General features: G+C 46.4%; 1 protein-coding gene across 1 annotated transcript in view; it reads left to right on the top strand.

Moving 5' to 3' along the window:
* The window catches only part of noc2l (NOC2-like nucleolar associated transcriptional repressor), a 233,678-nt gene that overhangs the window by 179,149 nt on the left and 31,792 nt on the right, over positions 1 to 22,737 (top strand). The window contains exons 16-17 of the mRNA XM_070860484.1: positions 9,793 to 9,906; positions 16,661 to 16,796. Of these exons, the coding sequence (XP_070716585.1) occupies positions 9,793 to 9,906; positions 16,661 to 16,796 (250 nt within the window). The remainder of the gene's footprint in view (positions 1 to 9,792; positions 9,907 to 16,660; positions 16,797 to 22,737) is intronic.

A 22,737-nucleotide genomic window follows, 5' to 3' on the forward strand; every position in this document is an offset into this window, starting at 1 on the left:
AATTTCCGTATTGGACTGTTCAGTCACCTGAGGACTCACTTTTAGAGTGGAAGCAAGTCTTCCTTGATTTCGAGGGACTGCCTATGATGCAGCTCTGGAATTCCTTCCCTCATTCTCTCCATCTCCCTCCCCTTCTTTCAGAACCTCCTTTTAAAACCCACCTCTATGACCAAGCTTTCAGTCACCCCCTCCTCCTATGGCTTGCCATTGATTTTTGACTGTTTACGTTTCTGTGAAGTTCCTTGGCTTGTTTGTTTCTCCGGTAAAGAGACTATATAAATGCAGGTTGCTGTTGTAGAAAAATACTTATTTATTGATCTGACCAGTGCAGGGATGTAATCCAGGGCAAATGGAACTCTCAAATTTGGAGGTGAAAATCTAATATCTGCCATTTCTAATATTAGGCAACCAACAAGAATTCGCTTTACTTTTAAATTCTCTTCCAATTATGAACGAATTTTGTTTTTCAAAATTGTGTCTGATAAAATCATCGAAATTTACAGACAGAAGGAGGCCATTCGGCCCATCGTGTCCGCGCCGGCCGACCAAGAGCCATTCAGCCTAATCCCACTTTCCAGCTCTTGGTCCATAGCCCTGCAGGTTACGGCACTTCAAGTGCACATCCAGGTACTTTTTAAATATGGTGAGGGTTTCTGCCTCTACCACCCTTTCAGGCTGTGAGTTCCAGACCCCCCACCCCTCTGGGTGAAAACATTTCCCCTCAAATCCCCTCTAAACCTCCCCCCAATTACTTTAAATCTATGCCCCCTGGTTGTTTACCCCTCTGCTGCTAAGGGAAATAGGTCCTTCCTTTAAACTCTATCTCGGCCCCTCATGATTTTATATACCTCAATCAGGTCTCCCCTCAGCCTCCTCTGTTCCAAAGAAAACAACTCCAGCCTATCCAATCTTTCCTCATCGCTAAAATTCTGCAGTCCAGGCAACATCCTCTTAAATCTCCTGTGCACCCTATCCAGTGCAATCACATCTTTCCTGCAATGTGGTGACCAGAACTGCACACAGTACTCTAGCTGTGGCCTAACCAGTGTTTTATACAGTTTAAGCATAACCTCCCTGCTCTTGCATTCTATGCCTCGGCTAATAAAGGCAAGCATTCCATATGCCTGCTTAACCACCTTATCCAGCTGGCTTGCTACCTTCAGGGATCTGTGGATATGATCCCAGGACCCTTTGTTCCTCTACACTTCTCAATGTCCTACCATTTAATGTGTATTCCCTTGCCTTGTTAGCCCTCCCCAAATACATTACCTCACACTTCTCCAAATTGAATTCCATTTGCCACTGTTCTGTCACCTGACCAGTTCATTGATATCTTCCTGCAGTCCACAGCTTTCTTCTTCATTATCAACCACACGGCTAATTTTTGTATCATCTGCAAACTTCTTAATCATACCCCCTATATTCAAGTCTAAATCATTGATGTATACCACAAAAAGCAAGGGACCCAGTACTGAGCCCTGCAGAACCTCACTGGAAACAGCCTTCCAGTCACAAAAACACCCATCAACCGTTACCCTTTGCTTCCTGCCTCTGAGTCAATTTGGATCCAACTTGCCACTTTGCCCTGGATCCCATGGGCTTTTACTTTCGTGACCAGTCTACGATGTGGGACCTTATCAAAAGCCTTGCTAAAATCCATAAATCCATATACACCACATCATACGCACTGCCCTCATCAATCCTCCTTGTTACCTCCTCAAAAAATTCAATCAAGTTAGTCAGACACAATCTTCCATTAACAAATCCATGCTGACTGTCCTTGATTAATCTGTGTCTTTCTAAATGAAGATTTATCCTGTCCCTCAGAATAGATTCCAATAATTTTCAAACCACTGAGGTTAGGCTGACTGGCCTGTAATTACTCGGTCTATCCCTTTCTCCCTTCTTAAACAAAGGTACAATGTTAGCAGTCCTCTGGCACCATCCCTGTAGCCAGAGAGAATTGTAAAATAATGGTCAGAGCCTCTGCTATTTCCTGTTTTGCTTTTCTTAACAACCTGGGATACATTTCAATCGGGCCTGGGGATTTATCCACTATCAAAGCTGCTAAGCCCCTTAATACTTCCTCTCTCTCTATGTTTATTTCATCTAATAGTTCACACTCCACCTCCCTGATTGCAATGTCTGCATCGTCCCTCTCTTTTATGATAACAATGCAAAGTATTCATTAAGAACCATACCCGCGTCTTCCGCCTCCACTCACATGTCCTTTATGGTCTCTAATAGGCCTTACTCTGTTCTTTAGTTACGCTCTTGCTCTGAATGTATTTAGAAAACATCTGTGGTTTTCCTTGATTTTACTTGCCAACATTTTTTCATGCTCTCTCTTTGCTCTCCTAATTTCCTTTTTAATTTTACCCCTTTACTTTCTATACTCCCCTCTGGTTTCTGCAGTATTGAGCCCTCGGTATCTGTCATAAGCCTCCCTATCCTTTCTTTATCCTACTCTGTATGCCCCTCGACATCCAGGGGGCTCTAGATTTGTTAGTCCCACCCTTTTTCTTTAAGGGAACACACGTGCTCTGAGCCCCCATGATCTCCTCCTTGAAGGCCTCCCACTGCTCTGACACTGAGTCAAGTAGATGTTTCCAGTCCACTTTGACTAAATCCCATCTCAGCTCAGCAAAATTAGCTTTTCCCCAGTTGAGAACTTTTATTCCTGGTCTATCTTTGTCCTTTTCCATTACTACCCTAAATCTAACTGAATTATGATCACTAACACCAAAATGCTCGATAGTAAACAGAAGGATACAATAAAGGCATTTAGGCTATCATCGTTGCATGAACAAAATAGCCTGGAGCCTGGAACTTGCGCTGGTTTTGAATTTCACTGTTGTGAATGATTATTCCCTTATAACTTGGCACCGTCCAAACTAGGTGCTATCCAAAGTACCCCAGTTTGTTCGAGAATAATTCCAGATTAAATCCTGTGAAAAATCCTCACTTGAGAAGGGAGGCTTAAATCTACAAGCAATGGTAAAACAAAAATGGTGCAGAATATGAAATTAATTGTGACTTAGTTGGTAATTCCCGTACAGTGATCAAGCCTAGAAATCTTGACGGTTCTTCGTTAATAACTAAACCACTTTCTCTGTATCGCCACTGGTACCCTCGAGTCCACACCCTCGAGTCCGCACCCAATCAATCTCTGGCACTAGTGTCAAACCGTAAGAACATAAGAAATAGGAGCAGGAGTAGGCCATACGGCCCCTCGAGCCTGCTCCGCCATTCACTAAGATCATGGCTGATCTGATCCTGGACTCAACTCCACTTCCCCGCCCGCTCTCCATAATCCTTGACTCCCTTATGGTTCAAAAATCTGTCTAGCTCCACCTTAAATACATTCAATGACCCAGCCTCCACCACACTTTGGGGCAGAGAATTCACAGATTCACAATCCATTACGAGAAGAAATTCCTTCTCGTTACATTTTAAATGGGCGACCCCTTATTCTGAAACGATGTCCCCTAGTTCTAGATAACACGTCTTGAGCTTCGGAAGGTGCCACACTTGATGCAACATCACCTCTACATAGATGACCTTCACAGCAAAAAGGACAATGCTGTGCTCTTAAAATCTAGAAAACCCGTTATTCAACATGCACAATCTTAATGCTGGTATATGTCTACCCGATAATACTACCACAATTAAAAGGTTCTATAGGAAAAGTGCAAGAAATGCAAGCAGATGGATTTAGAAGATGTCCATCACCTTATTGGGGAACGGTAGCACAGTGGTTATGTTACTGGACCAGTAATCCAGAGGCCTGGACTAATGATCCAGAGACATGAGTTCAAATCCCACTACGGCAGCTGGGGAATTTAAATTCAGTTAATTAAATAAATCCCTATGAGTAATGGTGACCATGAAACTAAAAACCCATCTGGTTCGCTACTGTCCTTGAGGGAAGGAAATCTGCTGTCCTTACCCGGTCTGGCCTATATGTGACTCTTAACTGCCCTCTGAAATGGCCTAGCAAGTCACTTTGTAGCAGTTGTAACAAACCGCTACAAAGACTGCAGCAGTTCAAGAAGGCGGCTCACCACCACCTTCTCGAGGGCAATTCGGGATGGGCAATAAATGCCGGCCTTGGGCCTTGTTAGCGACGCCCACATCCTGTGAATATTTTTTTAAACAAATGAAGCAGGTAACGAGAACGTTGGACATCTCCAATTTGAGGATTCAATTTGAGGCAGTGCTTATGGACAGGCTGTGTCTATCTTCTCACCAGTCGGTGGGTAAATCTACCCACGATATGACTTCAGCTGTGTACTAGTGGAGCTTCTGAACACACAATGAATATCCTGTTACATATAAATGGTGACATGGAAGAAATATGCAGTGCTAAGTACATTATATGTTAAATGGTTCAAAGGTTTATTTCTAGATGTTCAAGACTCTCTTTTACACAACATATAATAGCAGTATTGAGTAACTGTGCGTTTTGTATTTTTTTAAGCATCAATGGTAGAATTGATTAGCATCAGCTTGTCATCAGACACTCCCAGTGCAGTGCTGAGGGAGTGCTGCACTGTTGGAGGTGTTGTCTTTCGGATGAGACGTTAAACCGAGACCCTATCTGCTCTCTCAGGTGGACGTAAAAAGATCCGATGGCCACTATTTGGAAGAAGAGCGGGGGTGTCCTGGGCCAAGATTTATCCCTTACTTAACATCGCTAAATCAGATTTTCTGGTCATTATCACATTGCTGTTTGTGGGATCTTGCTGTGCGCAAATTGGCTGCCGCGTTTCCCACATTACAACACTTCAAAAAGTACTTCATTGTTTGTAAAGTGCTTTGGAATGTCCTAAGGTCGTGAAAGGTGCTATATAAATGCAAGTCTTTCTTTACTGGTTTATGCTCTTGTTCACACATTGGGCCTTCTGAAATCCACTTCCCTGCCCAATCCCCATAATCACATGATTCCCTTGGTGTCCAAAAGAAAATAAATCATGAAAGGCACTATATAAATGCAAGTCTTCCTTTTATATGAAAAGATATTGCAATGTGAGCAACGATTAGGAGTCGGGGAGAAAATAGACCCAGTAGAAATAGAGCGTTTAGAAGTCTTTTTATTAAAACTTCTATTTTGGTGGAATGATTGTTTTGTAATAAAGCAACTCTTGACATGAGTAGGTTTATTGCTACATCATCAAGTTTGTTTTAACTTAGAGGTGTCGGGGCTGAGAGCTTAAAGAATGGACAGTGAGCGAGGACTGGGATTTCCCCCAAGCTGCTGCAGCTTTATCTTATGTTTTTTTGCATAATTTATTTAAGATTACACCGAAAAGCAAGCAAACATCTGGACATTCTAGATGCTTGTGTATGAAATACTTTGTGTCCCCACATGAATTGGCTGACCAAGCGTCAACTGTGCTCCAAAATATTGATTAAATGAACTGCAATTATATCGGGCCCTGGTGAGACCACACCTGGAGTATTGTGTACAGTTTTGGTCTCCTTAAACTAACATGGCAAGGGGGATGGGAACCTATGCAGGGAGACAGAGGGAAGTAGAATGGGGGCAGAAGCAAAAGATAGAAAGGCGAATAGTAAAAATGGAGGGCAGAGAAACCCAAGGCAAAAATCAAAAAGAGCCACATTGCAGCACAATTCTAAAGGGACAAAGAGTGTTAAAAAGACAAGCCTGAAGGCTCTGTGCCTCAATGCGAGGAGTATTCACAGTAAGGTGGATGAATTAACTGCGCAGGCAGCTATTAACGATTATGCTATAATTGGGATTACGGAGACATGGCTCCAGGGTGACCAAGGCTGGGAACTCAACATCCAGAGGTATTCAACATTCAGGAAGGATAGACAGAAAGGAAAAGGAGGTGAGGTAGCGTTGCTAGTTAAAGAGGAAATTAACGCAATAGTAAGAAAGGACATTAGCTTGGATGATGTGGAATCTGTATGGGTAGAGCTGCGGAATACCAAAGGTCAGAAAACGCTAGTGGGAGTTGTGTACAGACCATCAAATAGTAGTAGTGAGGTTGGGGATGGCATCAAACAAGAAATTAGGGATGCGTGCAATAATGGTACAGCAGTTATCATGGGCGACTTTAATCTACATATTGATTGGGCTAACCAAGCTGGTGGCAATGCGGTGGAGGAGGATTTCCTGGAGTGTATTAAGGATGGCTTTCTAGACCAATATGTCGAGGAACCAACTAGAGAACTGGCTATCCTAGACTGGGTGTTGTGTAATGAGAGAGGACTAATTAGCAATCTTGTTGTGCGAGGCCTCCTGGGGAAGATTGACCATAATATGGTAGAATTCTTTATTAAGATGGAGAGTGACTGTTAATTCAGAGACTAGGGTCCTGAACTTAAGGAAAGGTAACTTCGATGGTGTGAGACGTGAATTGGCTAGAATAGACTGGCAAATGATACTTAAAGGGTTGACGGTGGATAGGCAATGGCAGACATTTATAGATTACATGGATGAACTTCAACAATTGTACATCCCTGTCTGGAGTAAAAATAAAACGGGGAAGGTAGATCAACCGTGGCTAACAAGGGAAATTAGGGATAGTGTTAAATCCAAGGAAGAGGTATATAAATTGGCCAGAAAAAGCAGCAAACCTGAGGACTTGGAGAAATTTAGAATTCAGCAGAGGAGGACAAAGGGTCTAATTAGGAGGGGGGAAAATAGAGTACGAGAGGAAGCTTGCAGGGAACATAAAAACTGACTGCAAAAGCTTCTATAGATATGTGATGAGAAAAAGATTAGTGAAGACCAATGTAGGCCCTTTGCAGTCAGAATCAGGTGAATTTATAATGGGGAACAAAAAAATGGCAGGCCAATTAAACAAATATTTTGGATCTGTCTTCACTGAGGAAGAAACACATAACCTTCCGGAAATACTAGGGGTTCAAGAGTCTAGCGAAAAGGAGGAACTGAAGGAAATCCTTATTAGTCAGGAAATTGTGTTAGGGAAATTGATGGGATTGAAGGCCGATAAATCCCCAGGGCCTGATAGGCTGCATCCCAGAATACGCAAGGAAGTGGCCCTAGAAATAGTGGATGTATTGGTGATCATTTTCCAACAGTCTATCGACTCTGGATCAGTTCCTATGGACTGGAGGGTAGCTAATGTAACATCACTTTTTAAAAAAGGAGGGAGAGAGAAAACAGGGAATTAGCCTGACATCGGTGGTGGGGAAAATGTTGGAATCAATTATTAAAGATGAAATAGCAGTGCATTTGGAAAGCAGGACAGGATCGGTCCAAGTCAGCATGGATTTATGAAATGGAAATCATGCTTGACAAATCTTCTAAAATTTTTTGAGGATGTAACTAGTCGAGTGGACAAGGTAGGACCAGTGGATGTGGTGTATTTGGACTTTCAAAAGGCTTTTGACAAGGTCCCACACAAGAGATTAGTCTGCAAAGTTAAAGCACATGGTATTTGGGGGTAATGTATTGACGTGGATAGAGAACTGGTTGTCAGACAGGAAGCAGAGAGTCAGAAAAAATGGGTCCTTTTCAGAATGGCAGGCAGTGACCAGTGGGTTGCTGCAGGGTTCAGTGCTGGGACCCCAGCTATTTACAATATACATCGATGATTTAGATGAAGGAATTGAATGTAATAGCTCCAAGTTTGCAGATGACACTAAGCTGGGTGGCGGTGTGAGCTGTGAGGAGGACGCTAAGAGGCTGCAGGGTGACTTGGACAGGTTAGGAGAGTGGGCAAATGCATGGCAGATGCAATATAATGTGGATAAAAATGTGAGGTTATCCATTTTGGGGGCAAAAACACGAAGGCAGAATATTATCTGAATGGCGGCAGATTAGGAAATGGGGAGGTGCAACAAGACCTGGGTGTCATGGTACATCAGTCATTGAAAGTTGGCATGCAGGTACAGCAGGCGGTGAAGAAGGCAAATGGCATGTTGGCCTTCATAGCTAGAGGATTTGAGTATAGGAGCAGGGAGGTCTTACTGCAGTTGTACATAGGCTTGGTGAGGCCACACCTGGAATATTGTGTTCAGTTTTGGTCTCCTAATCTGAGGAAGGATGTTCTTGCTATTGAGGGAGTACAGCGAAGGTTCATCAGACTGACTCCCGGGATGGCGGGACTGACATATGAGGAGAGACCGGATCAACTGGGCTTGTATCCACTGGAGTTTAGAAGAATGAGAGGGGATCTCATAGAAACTTATAAAATTCTGACGGGATTGGACAGGTTAGAGGCAGGAAGAATGTTCCCGTTGCTGGACAGTCCCAGAACCAGGGGTCACCATCTAAGAATAAGGGGTAAGCCATTTAGGACTGAGATGAGGAAAAACTTCTTCACTCAGAGGGTGGTTAACCTGTGGAATTCTCTACTGCAGAAAATTGTTGAGGCCAGTTCATTAGATATATTCAAAAGGGAGTTAGATATGGCCCTTGCGGCTAAAGAGATCAAGGGGTATGGAGAGAAAGCAGGAAAGGGGTACTGAGGTTGAATGATCAGCCATGATCATATTGAATGGTGGTGCAGGCTCGAAGGGCCGAATGGCCTGCTCCTGCACCTAATTTCTAAGTTTCTATGTTTCTTACCTAAGGAAGGATATACTTGCCATTGAGGGAGTGCAACAAAGGTTCACCAGACTGATTCCTGGGATGGAGGGATTGTCCTATGAGGAGAAATTGAGTAGATTAGGCCGATATTCCCCAGAGTTTAGAAGAAAGAGAGGTGATCTTATTGAAACATACAAAATTCTTACAGGGCTTGACTGGGTAGATGCAGGGAGGATGTTTCCTCTGGCCAAGAACCAGGGGTCACAGTCTCAGAATAAGGCATCGGCCATTTAGGACTGAGATGAAGAGAAATTTCTTCACTCAGAGGGTGGTGAATCTTTGGCATTCTATACCCCAGAGGGCTGTGGAGGCTCAGTCTTTGAGTATATTCAAAACAGAGAGCGATAGATTTCTTGGATATTAAGGGGATCAAGTGATATGGAGATAGTGAGCAAAGTGGAGTTGAGGTAGAAGATCAGCCATGGTCTCATTGAATGACGGAGCAGGCTCGAGTGGCCGAACGGCCTACTCCTCCTATTTTTTATGAATCTTTATTGACGCTATGTCTAAAGTGGGCCAGTACACAAAAATGACTGGCTGGGTGATGTTCAATTGACCTCAAATTGACGGCTGAATAGTTGAAAATTTTAAGTATTTGTTTCAAATGGTTGCTCCTACGTTCAAGCCCCACTCCAGAGACTTGAGCACGGGATCCATTACTGAGGGAGTGCTGCTCTGTCAGAGGTGCCGTCTTTCAACTGAGACTTTAAGCCGAGGCTCTAACTACCCTCTCAGGTTGCTGTGGAAGCTCCCGTGGCTCTATTCAAGGGGGAGCTCGCCTGGCCAACAATATATCTTTCAACCAGCACGACCGAAACCGATTAAATGATGATTAAGCACGTTGCTGCTTCCGGGAGCTTGCTGTGCGCAAATTGACCGCCACCTTTCCCTACATTCCAACAGTGACTACGCTTCGACGATACTTCATTGGCTGAAAATCGCTTTGTGATGCCCTGAGGTCATGAAAGGCGCTATATAAATCAAGTTCTTTATTTTTCTTTGAAATATGAATAATAACACCATGGAACCTTAACACTATTTCTCTTTCCTCCGTTGGTTAATGACAACTGTTGAAGTATTTTGTTGAGATTTAAAGTAGTTTAGATTACTTATAAGCTGCATGAGAATCAAACGAGTAGGTCTCTCTTAACATTGCGTTGTTGGTTTTAGCTTTACTCTAATGGCTGGCTTTGTGTGTGCACCAGGCTTTATGGGAGAAGGAGGTGAAGGAGGAGGGTCCACCTCTACACAAGTACTACTGCAGCTGGAAGAAACTCAGAGAAAAGGAGATTGCACTGGAGATCACGGGCAAGGAGCGGGTACGTTGGGATTTTTAAGGAAACGTGTCCGTTGTAGCCAATGTTCCCACTTTTTTTTTCTCCTGCGCGGGCTCTTTTAATTTGCTGTACAACCGCACGCACACGGTGTCTCTCCCAGCGGCAGCGCGAGTGAGCGGCCCGCGCTGGGTCTCTCGATCAGTGAGCGGCCCGCGCTGGGTCTCTCGATCAGTGAGCGGTCCGCGCTGGGGGTCTCTGTCGGTGAGCGGCCCGCGCTGGGTCTCTCGATCAGTGAGCGGTCCGCGCTGGGGGTCTCGATCAGTGAGCGGTCCGCGCTGGGGGTCTCGGTCGGTGAGCGGTCCGCGCTGGACATCTTGATCAGTGAGCGGTCCGCGCTGGGGGTCTCGGTCGGTGAGCAGTCCGCGCTGGGTCTCTCGATCAGTGAGCGGTCCGCGCTGGGGGTCTCGGTCGGTGAGCGGTCCGCGCTGGACATCTCGATCAGTGAGCGGTCTGCGCTGGGGGTCTCGGTCGGTGAGCGGCCCGCGCTGGGGGTCTCGGTCGGTGAGCGGCCCGCGCTGGACATCTCGATCAGTGAGCGGTCCGCGCTGGGGGTCTCGGTCGGTGAGCGGCCCGCGCTGGGGGTCTCGGTCGGTGAGCGGCCCGCGCTGGGTCTCTCGGTCGGTGAGCGGTCCGCGCTGGGGGTCTCGGTCGGTGAGCGGCCCGCGCTGGACATTTCCATCGGTGTGAGGCCACGTGCCTGAGGGCGAACGTTGTTTATAGCCCTGCCAAACAAAACTGGGCTGGATTTCCCGCGTTAAGGATTTCGGGGCGTAAGTGGCGGGGTGGAGGTCGGTGGGTCAGACTGTCAGACTGTCGGGGGGTCGGTGGGTCAGACTGTCGAGGGGTCGGTGGGTCAGACGCTGGAAGGGGTCGATGGGTCAGACTCTGGAAGGGGTCGGGGGGTCGGTGGGTCAGACTGTCGGGGGTCGGACTGTCGAGGGGTCGGTGGGTCAGACTCTGGAAGGGGTCGGTGGGTCAGACTCTGGAAGGGGTCGGTGGGTCAGACTGTCGAGGGGTCGGTGGGTCAGACTCTGGAAGGGGTCGGTGGGTCAGACTCTGGAAGGGGTCGGTGGGTCAGACTCTGGAAGGGGTCGGTGGGTCAGACTGTCGGGGGGTCGGTGGGTCATACTGACGGGGGGGGTCGGTGGGTCATACTGACGGGGGGGGTCGGTGGGTCATACTGACGGGGGGGGTCGGTGGGTCGTACTGACGGGGGGGTCGGTGGGTCGTACTGACGGGGGGGTCGGTGGGTCATACTGACGGGGGGGTCGGTGGGTCATACTGTGGGGGAGGTCGGTGGGCCGGACTGTCGTGGAGTCGGTGGGCCGGACTGTCGGGGGGTCGGTGGGCCGGACTGTCGGGGGGAGTCGGTGGGCCGGACTGTCGGGGGGAGTCGGTGGGCCGGACTGTCGGGGGGAGTCGGTGGGCCGGACTGTCGGGGGGGGGGTCGGGGGGCCGGACTGTCGGGGGGCCGGACTGTCGAGGGGTCGGTGGGCCGGACTGTCGGTGGGTCGGACTGTCGGTGGGCCGGACTGTCGGTGAGTCGGACTGTCGGGGGGCCGGTGGGCCGGACTGTCGGGGGGGTCGGTGGGTCAGACTGTGGGGAGGTTGGTGGGTCAGACTGTAATTTACGTCAGATGGGGCCTGAACTTGCCGGCTTCCTGCGGGTGGATGTCTTCGACCGGCAAAAAGTCTACGAACTTACCTTCTGCCTCGGGATCCACGGAGACTCCTGGGCTTCTACCTGCACGCATGCGTCGAGGCCACATATCCCAGGGTGCAGGCGATTCTCAAGCGCCCCAGGATCACGTGGCCCGGCCCAACCAATCAAAGAAGGGAATCTCTGTTCATGGTTATGGGGCTACCGTGCATACAGAAGCCCCAGAAGCATGAATGGGGATCACATACAAAACACATTTAACATAACAAATGAATAAAAAGGAAACATTACATAGTTAGAATTAATTAAAATACAAATATAATTAAACATTTAAAACAAAAATCGAATTTTTTGAAAACTAAATAAGTATTTTCAAGGGGCTGAAAATAACCTTACCTTATTTTACAGGCATTTTAATGTTTAAATGAATGAAAAAATACTTTGTTTTTCAAACTCTTTATGCTGGTGAAAGCGGGCCTTATGCCTGCCTTTCCCAGGTGTAAGAATTTCACGGGCATTTGTTGGGCAAATAGCCCAACTCTCCGCCCGCAGAGGTCCTTTTCCTGGAGATGCGTGCGATGTGTCGAGAGAATTCTTGATAGATCGCAAGTTCTGGGTTTTAGCGTATGTCTAAACCCAGAACTCGCGCGCGCGCACCTCGCGCCCGCCCGTAGGGGCCGCAAATTAAGACCTATAAAGTACATGTTTTTGGATTGTACAACAAATCTAATCTAACAAGATTTATGTCACATTCTTTTAAAATGTTTCAACTTAATATTTAATTTGGCCATGCAGCATCTCTTTCGCATTGCTGCCTCTTGGTCAGCCCCCAGCTTTTTGTTGTTAGTTATTGCAAACGTTTGCATTGCAGTAACTAGCTCCTGCACCATGCTCAGCTACACAATGAGCAGCTTTGTCATGGAGCCTAGGATGGTCACTCAAACACTCCCGGGACAGGTACAGCACAAGTTGGATACAGAGTGAACATGAGAATTAGGAGCAGGAGTAGGCCATTCGGCCCCTCGAACCTGCTTCTCCATTCAACAAGATCATGTCTGATCTTCTATATCAACTCCACCTTCCCGCGCTTTCCCCATATCCCTTGATTCTCTTAATATCCAAAAATCTATCGATCTCTGCCTTGAATATACTCAAAGACTGAGCCTCCACAGCCCTCTGGGTCGAGAATTTCAAAGATTTACAACCCTTTGAGTGAAGAAATTTCTTCTAATCTCAGTCCTAAATGGCGGACTTCTTATTCTCAGACTATGACGCCTAGGTCTAGACTCCCCAGCCAGGGGAAACATCCTCCCAGATCTATCCTGTCAAGCCCCTTAAGATTTTTATACGTTTCAATTAAATCGCCTCACATTCTTCAAAACTAGGGAACAACATTTTCCAATCTCTCACCATTTTAAAAATGTTCAGCTCTTCTATTTTTCTGACCAAAGTGGATAACTTCACATTTCTCCACATTATATTCCATCTTCCCACTCCCTTAACCTGTCTATATACCTTTGCAACCGCTTTGTGTCACCCTCACAACTTTCCCACCTAGCTTTGTATCATCAGCAAACTTGGATACATTACACTCAGTTCCCTCATCTAATACCGATTGTAAATAACTTGAGCTCAAGCACCGATCCTTGCGGCATCCCACTAGTTGCAGCCTGCCAACCCAAATATGACCCATTTATTCCTACTCTCTGTTTTTTGTCCATTCACCAATCCTCAGTCCATGCTAGTATATTACCCTCAATCCCATGAGCCCTAATTTTGAGTAATAACCTGTTGTGTGGCACCTTATCGAATGCTTTTTGAAAATCCAAAAACACCACATCCACTGGTCACTGGTTCCCCCTTATCTACCCTACTAGTTACAGCCTTAAAACATCTTAACAGATTTGTCAAACACAATATCACATTCATAAATCCATGTTGACTCTGCCCAATCACATTGTGGTTTTCTAAATGGCCTGTTAGCACGTACCTCCTAATAAATTCTAGCATTTTCGCTATGACTGATGTCAGACTAACTGGTCTACAGTTCCCTGTTTTCTCTCTCCCTCCTTTCTTGAACAGTGGAGTTATATTTACGACCTTCCAATCCACAGGGGCCATTCTAGAATCTAGGGAATTCTAGAAGATCAAAACCAATGCATCCACTATCTCTGTAGCCACCTCTTTTAAAACCATAGGCCAGGATTTGTCAGGTACTCCGGTTAATTTCTCCGGTACTCTTTCTTTACTGATACTAATTTCTTTCAGTTCCTCATTCTCACTGGACACTTGGTCTCCCACTATTTCCAAAATGTTTTTTTATGTCTTCTTCTGAGAATCCGGATATAAAGTATCTGATTAATGACTCTCTCATTTCCATATTCCCTGATATAATTTCTCCTGCCTCTGCCTGTGAGGGACCCATGTTTACTTTGGCTAATCTATCCCTTTTTACCTATAGAAGCTTTTACAATCTGTTTTTACATCTCTTGCTAGTTTACTCTCATTCTATTTTTATCTCTCCATCAATTTCTTGGTCTTTGCGGAAATATCAATCCTCCCAATCCTCAGGCTTACTATTTTTGGCAATTTTGTAAGCCTTTTCATTTAATTTAATATTATCTTTATCTTCTCTTATTAGCCACGGTTGGACCATATTTCTCGGGTCTTTATTCCTTAAATTATTTCTTTAAAAGTTTGCCATTACCATTATATATCTTAATCTAATTTCCCAATCTACCTATGTCCCTCATACCTACGTAGTTTGCTTTGTTCAGATTTAAGCCCCTAGGTTCGGACTTAACTAAATCATACCCAAGCTCAATATAAAATACTATCACATTATGATCACTCTTCCCCAGAGGCACCTTTACTACAAGGTTATTAATTAATCCTGTCTTATTGCACAATACTCTATCTAAAATAGCCTGTTTCCCTATTTGGTTCCTCGACATACTGATCTAGAAAACTACCTTGAATGCATTTTATGAACATGTCCTCTGGACTATCACTGCAAATTTGGTTTGCCCAATCTATAAGAAAATTAAATCTCCCCATGATTACTGTTTAACTCTTGTTACGTTCACCTTTAATGTCCTGATTTATACTGTGCCCAACACTACAACTCCTGTTCCGGGGTCTATAAACTCCTGTGTTTTCTGTTCTTTGTTATTACGTAGCTTCACCCAAAGTGATTCTACATCTTGTTTTCCCGAGCTAAGATCCTTTCTCTCTGCTTTATCGCACTGTTTATTATCAGGGTTACCCTGCCCACCTTTTCCATTTTGTCTATCTCTTCTAAAAAAAAATCAAGTATGCTGGAATATTTAGTTCCCAACGTCTGCAACCACGTCTCCATAATGACTACTGGATCAAACCATTCCATTTCTTGCTGAGCCAACAATTGGGACTCTACAATTGGCCGAGGCGTGGGAGGAAATGGCCTGGGTTTCTCGCGGCTAACCGCTATCGAGGGGACGTTACGTGTGGCTTGCCAACACAGACGGGGTCGGGTTTAGCTGCGACGCCTCCTGTGGTCCAATAGCTTTCAGATACTTACCATCTAGGCTCATTCACCAAGAACAGCCATTGGGTGAGGCGCTAAAGGGTGACCGGTAATGTTCCCTCTACGCGCTGCGCAGTGCTCTGGGCCTCCCATGCAGCTGACTCGCCACCTTTGCTGTCGATGAAACCGCACAGGCGCGGTATTTTGAATGGCCCGTGCAGCCCCTTAAAGGGGCCACGCGCCCAAAAATTAAAAAAATTAACGGGAAGATTACTGATCAGCACCTATGGAACTGTACACCCAAGGCTTTCAGGAGTGTGTGGAGTGGGGACGGGGGTGGGGGATATTTTTACAAAGGCTACATTAAACCTGAGTCATGACGGCATCAGTTTGGACAAACTAAACGGCCCATAAAAAGGTCATTCAGTTTCCGTGCCAGAATCCACGTGCCTGATTAAATGAGACGTATTTAAGATACACAGTGGGTTTCCCTTTACCAGAAGGCACCACCAATGGGCTTCACCCCTAGTGGGAGAAAGTAGATATTGTGCCGTGACAACTTTCAAGAGTTTCCACGGGTCCTACACACCTCCAGTGAGATCATTGTCAAGAACCAAAACAATCAAGACCCAAGACCCCAGGCTCCTGTAAATTTCAGTTCCTGGATGAAGGCTGTATTTATGGTCAGGATATATATATATATATGGCTTTCTGCAGGGGTAACTCAATCCCACTTCCTCCCCCTTGGGGGGGGGGGGGACTGTTGTATTAGGAAGAACAATCTTGTTTTATTAAACACTTTCTGAAATCGGAACTGTCAACGTTGCTTTTAGGAAACGAATGGTAGAACTGTAACAACGATTTTAGTACTTTTTCCTCTTTTGCTCTTTATCTCGTTTTCGTTTGAAAGGCGAGTGCAGTTAGCCTCGTGGGCTTGAAGGTGCACCGTTAATCCAGCAGTATCAGTGTTTCAGAAGTTTGTCGGTTTAGCCGTCTCGTACAACTGAGCTTAGTGAATCCTTCCAACCCCCTTCCATCGATGGAATCCTCGAGTGTTCACTTTTCAAACAGTGTATTCCAAAGGGGGTGGGTTTAAAAAAAAAAAAAAATTGGTGCAGAAACACCTTGAATTTCCGATGCTGTCCGCCCTAGAACTTGCCAAATTACTGATTTATTTTGAGTGGCACATTATTATTATTTTTTTAAGTGTCTTGTGTTTGCCTCTGCCCAGTTTGGTGGCGGAGAGAGAGAGAGTGATCGGGTTGCTGCGGGAATCATTTTCTTCCTGCCCTTAGTGGGTTTCCACTGTGGTGGGACATAATCGTGCCGCGCGTTCGGGCGAGTCCGGTCATGGAGCAAGGAAGCCCCAGTAGTCAATGAGTCTTAAAGGATTGTCGCGTTCGAGAACCAGTCGCTGATGTCTCTATGCAAAGGGAGTTGGGGGGGGGGGAGGGGAGACGTGTTTGATGAGGTCCTGCTCTGGTGCGGCATTTTAAGTCACTGCACATAAAGCATACTTTGTAGTCGAGGCTTATTTTATATTTCATGCCTTTGCCTCTATTCCCCACCAGCTGGAGGACCTGAATTTCCCGGAGATCAAACGCAGGAAGTTGCAAGAGAGCAAAGAGAAAGACAAGAAAGAGTTCAGGGATCTCTTTGAGTCTGACAGTGGCTCTGATGATGAAAGTAGCGGTATTAAATCTAAAGGTATGTTTTGAAAATATTACGGGGGTGGGGAGGGTGGGGGAAGGGGTGAGTGATGCACAAATTTTGTGTTTTTCAAAAAAAAAATCACTAACTGCAGTCTGAGGCTTTGGAACTGTTGACACTATCATATATATATATATACTGCCGCACTGGTATCGATGTCGAGTGGTTTTGGTTATACATCAACGGGTACAAAACCCGAGCATGTTAACAACAACCTGTATTTAGATAGCGCCTTTAACATAGTGAAACGTCCCAAAGCGCTTCGCAGGAGTGTTATGAAATTTTAAAAATTTGACGCCGGCTCAAGTAGAAATTAACACAGGTGACCAAAAGCTTGGCCAAAGAGGTAGGTTTGAGGGGCGTCTTGAAGGAGGAAAGAGAGGTGGCGAGGTTTAGGCAGGGAGTTCCAGAGCTTTGGGGCCCTTGCTTATCTCCAGATATCTCTGGAGGCGGTTGTGGGGCTGGAGGAGATTACAGAGATAGGGAGGGGCGAGGTCATGGAGGGATTTGAAAATAAGGATGAGAATTTTGAAATCGAGGCGTTGCTTAACCGGGAGCCAATGTAGGTCAGTGAGCACAGGGGATATTCTGTCCAGTGATTTATTTTAAAACTGCTGGCATTTGTTGTCCCAAGGGCATTTAAATGAGCAGCTACTGTATAAAAACCAGTAATGGTGTTCTCCAACTCTCTGCTTGGTCTCACCGTTCTCCTTCTAGAAAGCCCTGGGCAAGTATTGGTAACAGAAAGCATTGTTTGCTGTTGGGAGAGATTATAGACCTATTTGCCTATTCATCAGTCTGTGTGGTGTAACAAGGTACAGGTGCAGCGTCCAAAATCCGGAGTTCCGGGATCCAGAATGATCCGGACTCCGGACCGATTGGTGGCAGGGTCGTCCGGAATCCGTAAAATGTTCCGGAATCCGGACCCTGCCGACCTCGAGGTGCCGCCTCTACCCGACCTCGGGCTCCTTGCCTGCCCGCCCGAATACCTCCGTGGCAGGGCCCGCCTGACCAGCTCCTCTTCAGTGGGGCCCTGCCCAAACAATTCCACGGCGGCGGGACCCCACCCACCAAGCACCTACCCCCACCCGCCGAGCACCTACCCCTCCCCCCACCCCCCCACCCCCCACCCCCCCCACCCGACGTTCCAAAATCCAGCAATACCCGAACCTGGGCTCGGGTGTTTCCGGGTTCGTGACGTCAGAGAGACGTTCCAAAGTCCGGCAAAAGGCAAAATCCGGAACGGCCTCGGTCCTGAGGGTTCCGGATTCGGCACGCTGCACCTGTAACAGCAAAATAACAAATGGCGGTTGGATGGTTTGGACAAACAGCTGTTACCTCCGAGGATTGCACATAGGGGTCATTAAGTGGAATGAGTTTGGGTAGTCTCAATCCGTTACCTCTTGGGTGTGGTCCACAGCACAAATTGCCCCACGATTGGGCATTAAAATTGAATTTTACAGTCTTCGGGTCACACTGAGTTCAACAATTTCCGATCATGACCTCTGCCCCCATTTGTTCGGACAGCAGCTGTTGGTGATTCTGCTATTCCCATTTACACCCTATCGAGACCCATCTTTTGTTTCTTAACTTGTCCCATTACCATCTCCTTTTGCCTCGCACCATCAGCCCTTTTGTCATTTCATCTCTTCTCCATTCCACCCAATCACAGACCTTCCCTTTTCTTTCCTCCCCTCCCACTTTCCCTGCCTCTGGACTTGCTTAAAAACCTGTTGTATCTCGAACATTCCCCAATTCTGACGAAAGGTCTTTGGCCTGAAACATTGACTCTGTCTCTCTCTCTCTCTCTCTCTCCGCAGACGCTGCCCGACTCGCTGAGTATTTCTAGCATTTTCTGTTTTTAATCTCTTGAACTTCTGGTTCGCATTGGCAAAAGGTGCAAATTGTGGTCTGATCCTGGAGGGACCACTTGCTGGTTTCCCCAAAATCTCAAGGCCTTATGGTTGAGCTAATGCAGAGTATTGCTTTCTGTTACTAGCTGGTAAAGCGGCAAGCCTCTGTCAACATCAAAGCACATTGCACCCCTACAGCCGCTTTGTGGGTTCCATTGCATTGGATAGGCCGGCAAGCAATGTTCCCCCTCAGGTGTGCGGCAGCGCTCCAACTGCAAGTCCCGCGCAGGCTGCTCACCAGCGCTGCCGCTGGAAGAGATGCTGCACGTGCATAAGAGCGTAAGAATTAGCAGCAGAAGTAGGCCATTCGGCCCCAACTCCACTTTCCTGCACTCTCCCCATTGCCCTTGAGTCCCTTAATATCCAGAAATCTATCGATCTCTGTCTTGAATACACTCAACGGCTGAGCCTCCACAGCCCTCTGGGGCAGAGAATTCCAAAGATTCACCACTTACTGAGTAAAAAAGTTTCTCTTCATCTCGGTCCTAAATGGCCGACCCCTTATCCTGAGACTGTGACCCCTGGTTCTAGACTCTCCAGCCCGGGGGAAACATCCTCCCTGCATCTACCCTGTCAAGCCCTATAATAATTTTGTACGTTTCAATGTGATCACCTCTCATTCTTCTAAACTCTAGAGAATATAGGCCTAGTCTCCTCAATCTCTCCTCGTAGGACAATCTCACCCCATCCCAGGAATCAGTCTGGTGAACCTTTGTTGCACTCCCTCAATGGTAGTATATCCTTCCTTAGCTAAGGAGACCAAAACTGTACACAATACTCTAGGTGTGGTCTCACCAGGGCCCTATATAATTGCAGTAAGACGTCTTTACTCTTATACTCAAATTTTCTCATAATAAAGGCCAACATACCATTTGCTTTCTTAATTGCTTGCTGTACCTGCATGTTAATTTTCAGTGATTGGTGTACAAGGACACCCAGGTCCCTCTGAACACCAACATTTCCCAATCTCTCACCCTTTTTAAAAATACTCTGCTTTTCTATGTTTCCGACCAAAGTGGGTAACGTCACATCTCTCCACATTATATCGTGGCCTCGCGGCAAAGTTAATGGCCCCCGTTGGGGAAACGAAAATGAGAAGGAACATTGTCGGCCCGTCAAGTCATTGCCCACTGAGTTATGCAGCGTGATCAGCGCTGGTGAATGCAGACTCTGAAAGGTGTGAGGTTCGGCGGGTTTTATTTTGCACTAATAGCCTCTCCAGTGAATCTTCCTGGCTGCTGAGAGGTCCCGTGGTTTAAGTTAGTTGCCTTTGGTCCTTGTGTGTAAATACGCGAACAATTGGTTGTCTGCCATACATTCAATCTCCGGATTTGGGAATTGAGGTGGCGTCGTTGGGACACGGTTCCTTTAAGAGAGTGCAGCCATGTCTGTCGTGTGGTTTCCCCGACTCCCCATCTTCTCTTTTGTATCTGGTGCTTTGTAACTCAATTCTTGTACTGACTCGGCGCTGGTAAATGCCCACCATTTACCCTTCGACACACTTGCTTTGCTCCTCAATGAGCTGTATTGCAGTCCAGCAGAAGGTTTTTGCTTGAAGTTTTAAGTTCTGTTTGACAATATGATTTTAAAAAAGTGATATTCCTAATGTATATTGACTGAACAAAACCGTGGCCAGAGACGTTTGGATTGTGGTGGCGGAGCTTTGATTGTGGTGGGATGTACCTACAGGCTGTGCTATTAAAGTGCCTGCTGCACTCTACTGTCAATTGCCCAGCGCTCTCAAGTGCCGGGCTGATTACAAGCCAGTGAATAACAAGCCTGCGCAGGAGAGCTGATTGTACGATGATCGTCGGGGCACGGCACTCAGCTCCGCGTCTCCTGAATTACACGCGGCACACACCACACATTTACACCGGCCGCAATTACTGCCGCCGACTGCCCGTGCACGCCCACATCAGCTCAGCAGCGCCAAGAGGCGCGGTGAACAGGAGCATTTGTCCTCCTCTTGTTGCCATAGTAAGCGAGCTGCCCTTAGCAACGGGAGTTGGAGGAGATTAGCGCGGCGGTCATTTGGCCTGGGGAATTTAGCTGAAGTGATTTTATTGGGGAGTGGTGGGTGGGGTGTCCTGATGCTTCAACGAGCGCTTGTGTATATTTTACCAATCCATTTGCCAGTTCAAGCTTTTGCGATGAGGAATAGGTCAGGAGTGCAGATGTGCACTGTGCTGTTGGAGTGGGCGATGCGGCAAGTACTGGCAATCAGCGGCGGATTTTTTTTTAAAGAGAATGGCCAATTACAATAGACTGTTCCAATTAGGATGGGTGCGAAAGGGTTCAGGTCATGCTATTTGACCCCACACATTAGATCTCCGCCCTAACGTGACCTCCCCTAGTGTCTGTTTCAAACGAGTGCCGTTTCAGTAGTAATTGGAGTCTCTGCTTAGTGAGGCCACAGCTCGAGGAGCTATGTGATCCCTTGACGTCTGGTCACACTGAAATAAGGCAGCTAAGGATTGTGGCATTTTCGCAGCAGGCTCATCAAGAATTAATCCCCAATTGATTGCCGGAAAAAGTGTCCGGGATAATTAATTGAAAGGGAAGGCAAGTCTAGGAGTGTGCTTTTGATTCCTGCTACTCTTTTTTTTTTCTACTGAACAAAAGCTAAAACGCCAAAAATGTTTTATTTACACAGTTTTTATTTTAAACTCACTGCGTCGGATCTCCCTCCTTATAAAGGTGCCCCTTTGACATTGTAAGGTGTGTCTCCAGAGCAGTAGTGCTGAAAACAGTGGGGCTGTAGCCAATGTTCCCTGCGTACAGTTTTGATTTCCATATTTACGAAAGGATATACTTGCTTTGGAGGCAGTTCAGAGAAGGTTCACTCGGTTGATTCTGGGGATGAGGGAGTTGACTTATGAGGAAAGGTTGAGTAGGTTGGGCCTCTACTCATTGGAATTCTGAAGAATGAGAGGTGATCTATGTTTCTATGTTTCTATGTTTCTATGAAACATATAAGATTATGAAGGGGCTTGACAAGGTGGATGCAGAGAGGATGTTTCCACTGATAGGGGAGACTAGAACTAGAGGGCATGATCTTAGAATAAGGGGCCACCCATTTAAAACTGAGATGAGGAGGAATTTCTTCTCTGAGGGTTGTAAATCTGTGGAATTTGCTGCCTCAGAGAGCTGTGGAAGCCGAGACATTGAATAAATTTAAGACAGAGATAGACAGTTTCTTAACCGATAAGGGGTTATGGGGACTGGGCAAGGAAGTGGACCTGAGTCCATGATCGGATCAGCCATGATCGTATTAAATGGCGGAGCAGGCTCGAGGGGCTGTATGGCCTACTCCTGCTCCTATTTCTTATGTTATTTTATTTTCGGCCGCGCGGCCTGTTCAAAATTCGCCAAGCGCACCTTTCTTTCAATTTAAAAGGCGGCTCACCAGCTGTGTGGGGCCGAGAGAGAGAAGAGAGAGAGAAGAGAGAGAGGAGAGAGAGAGCGCTGCACGACCGCACTGCTTGAAGGGAACATTGTAGAAACATAGAAACATAGAAAATAGGTGCAGGAGTAGGCCATTCGGCCCTTCTAGCCTGCACCGTCATTCAATGAGTTCATGGCTGAACATGCAACTTCAGTACCCCATTCCTGCTTTCTCACCATACCCCTTGATCCCCCTAGTAGTAAGGACCTCATCTAACTCCTTTTTGAATATATTTAGTGAATTGGCCTCAACAACTTCCTGTGGTAGAGAATTCCACAGGTTCACCACTCTCTGGGTGAAGAAGTTCCTCCGCATCTCGGTCCTAAATGGCTTACCCCTTATCCTTAGACTGTGACCTCTGGTTCTGGACTTCCCCAACATTGGGAACATTCTTCCTGCATCTAACCTGTCTAACCCCGTCAGAATTTTAAATGTCTGTATCTTCTGATTGACCCAAGAACCGAGACTGGGAGACCAGGCAACAACTGGGTGCTCTGCTGTGACACAAAGCATTGACTCATTCCTTTTTAGCGCAAGGACATAATTCACAGTGACTGCAACAATCTGGTTGGAACTTTTG

The sequence above is a fragment of the Pristiophorus japonicus genome, chromosome 18 (assembly GCF_044704955.1).
Source record: "Pristiophorus japonicus isolate sPriJap1 chromosome 18, sPriJap1.hap1, whole genome shotgun sequence".
NCBI classification, from domain to species: domain Eukaryota; kingdom Metazoa; phylum Chordata; class Chondrichthyes; family Pristiophoridae; genus Pristiophorus; species Pristiophorus japonicus.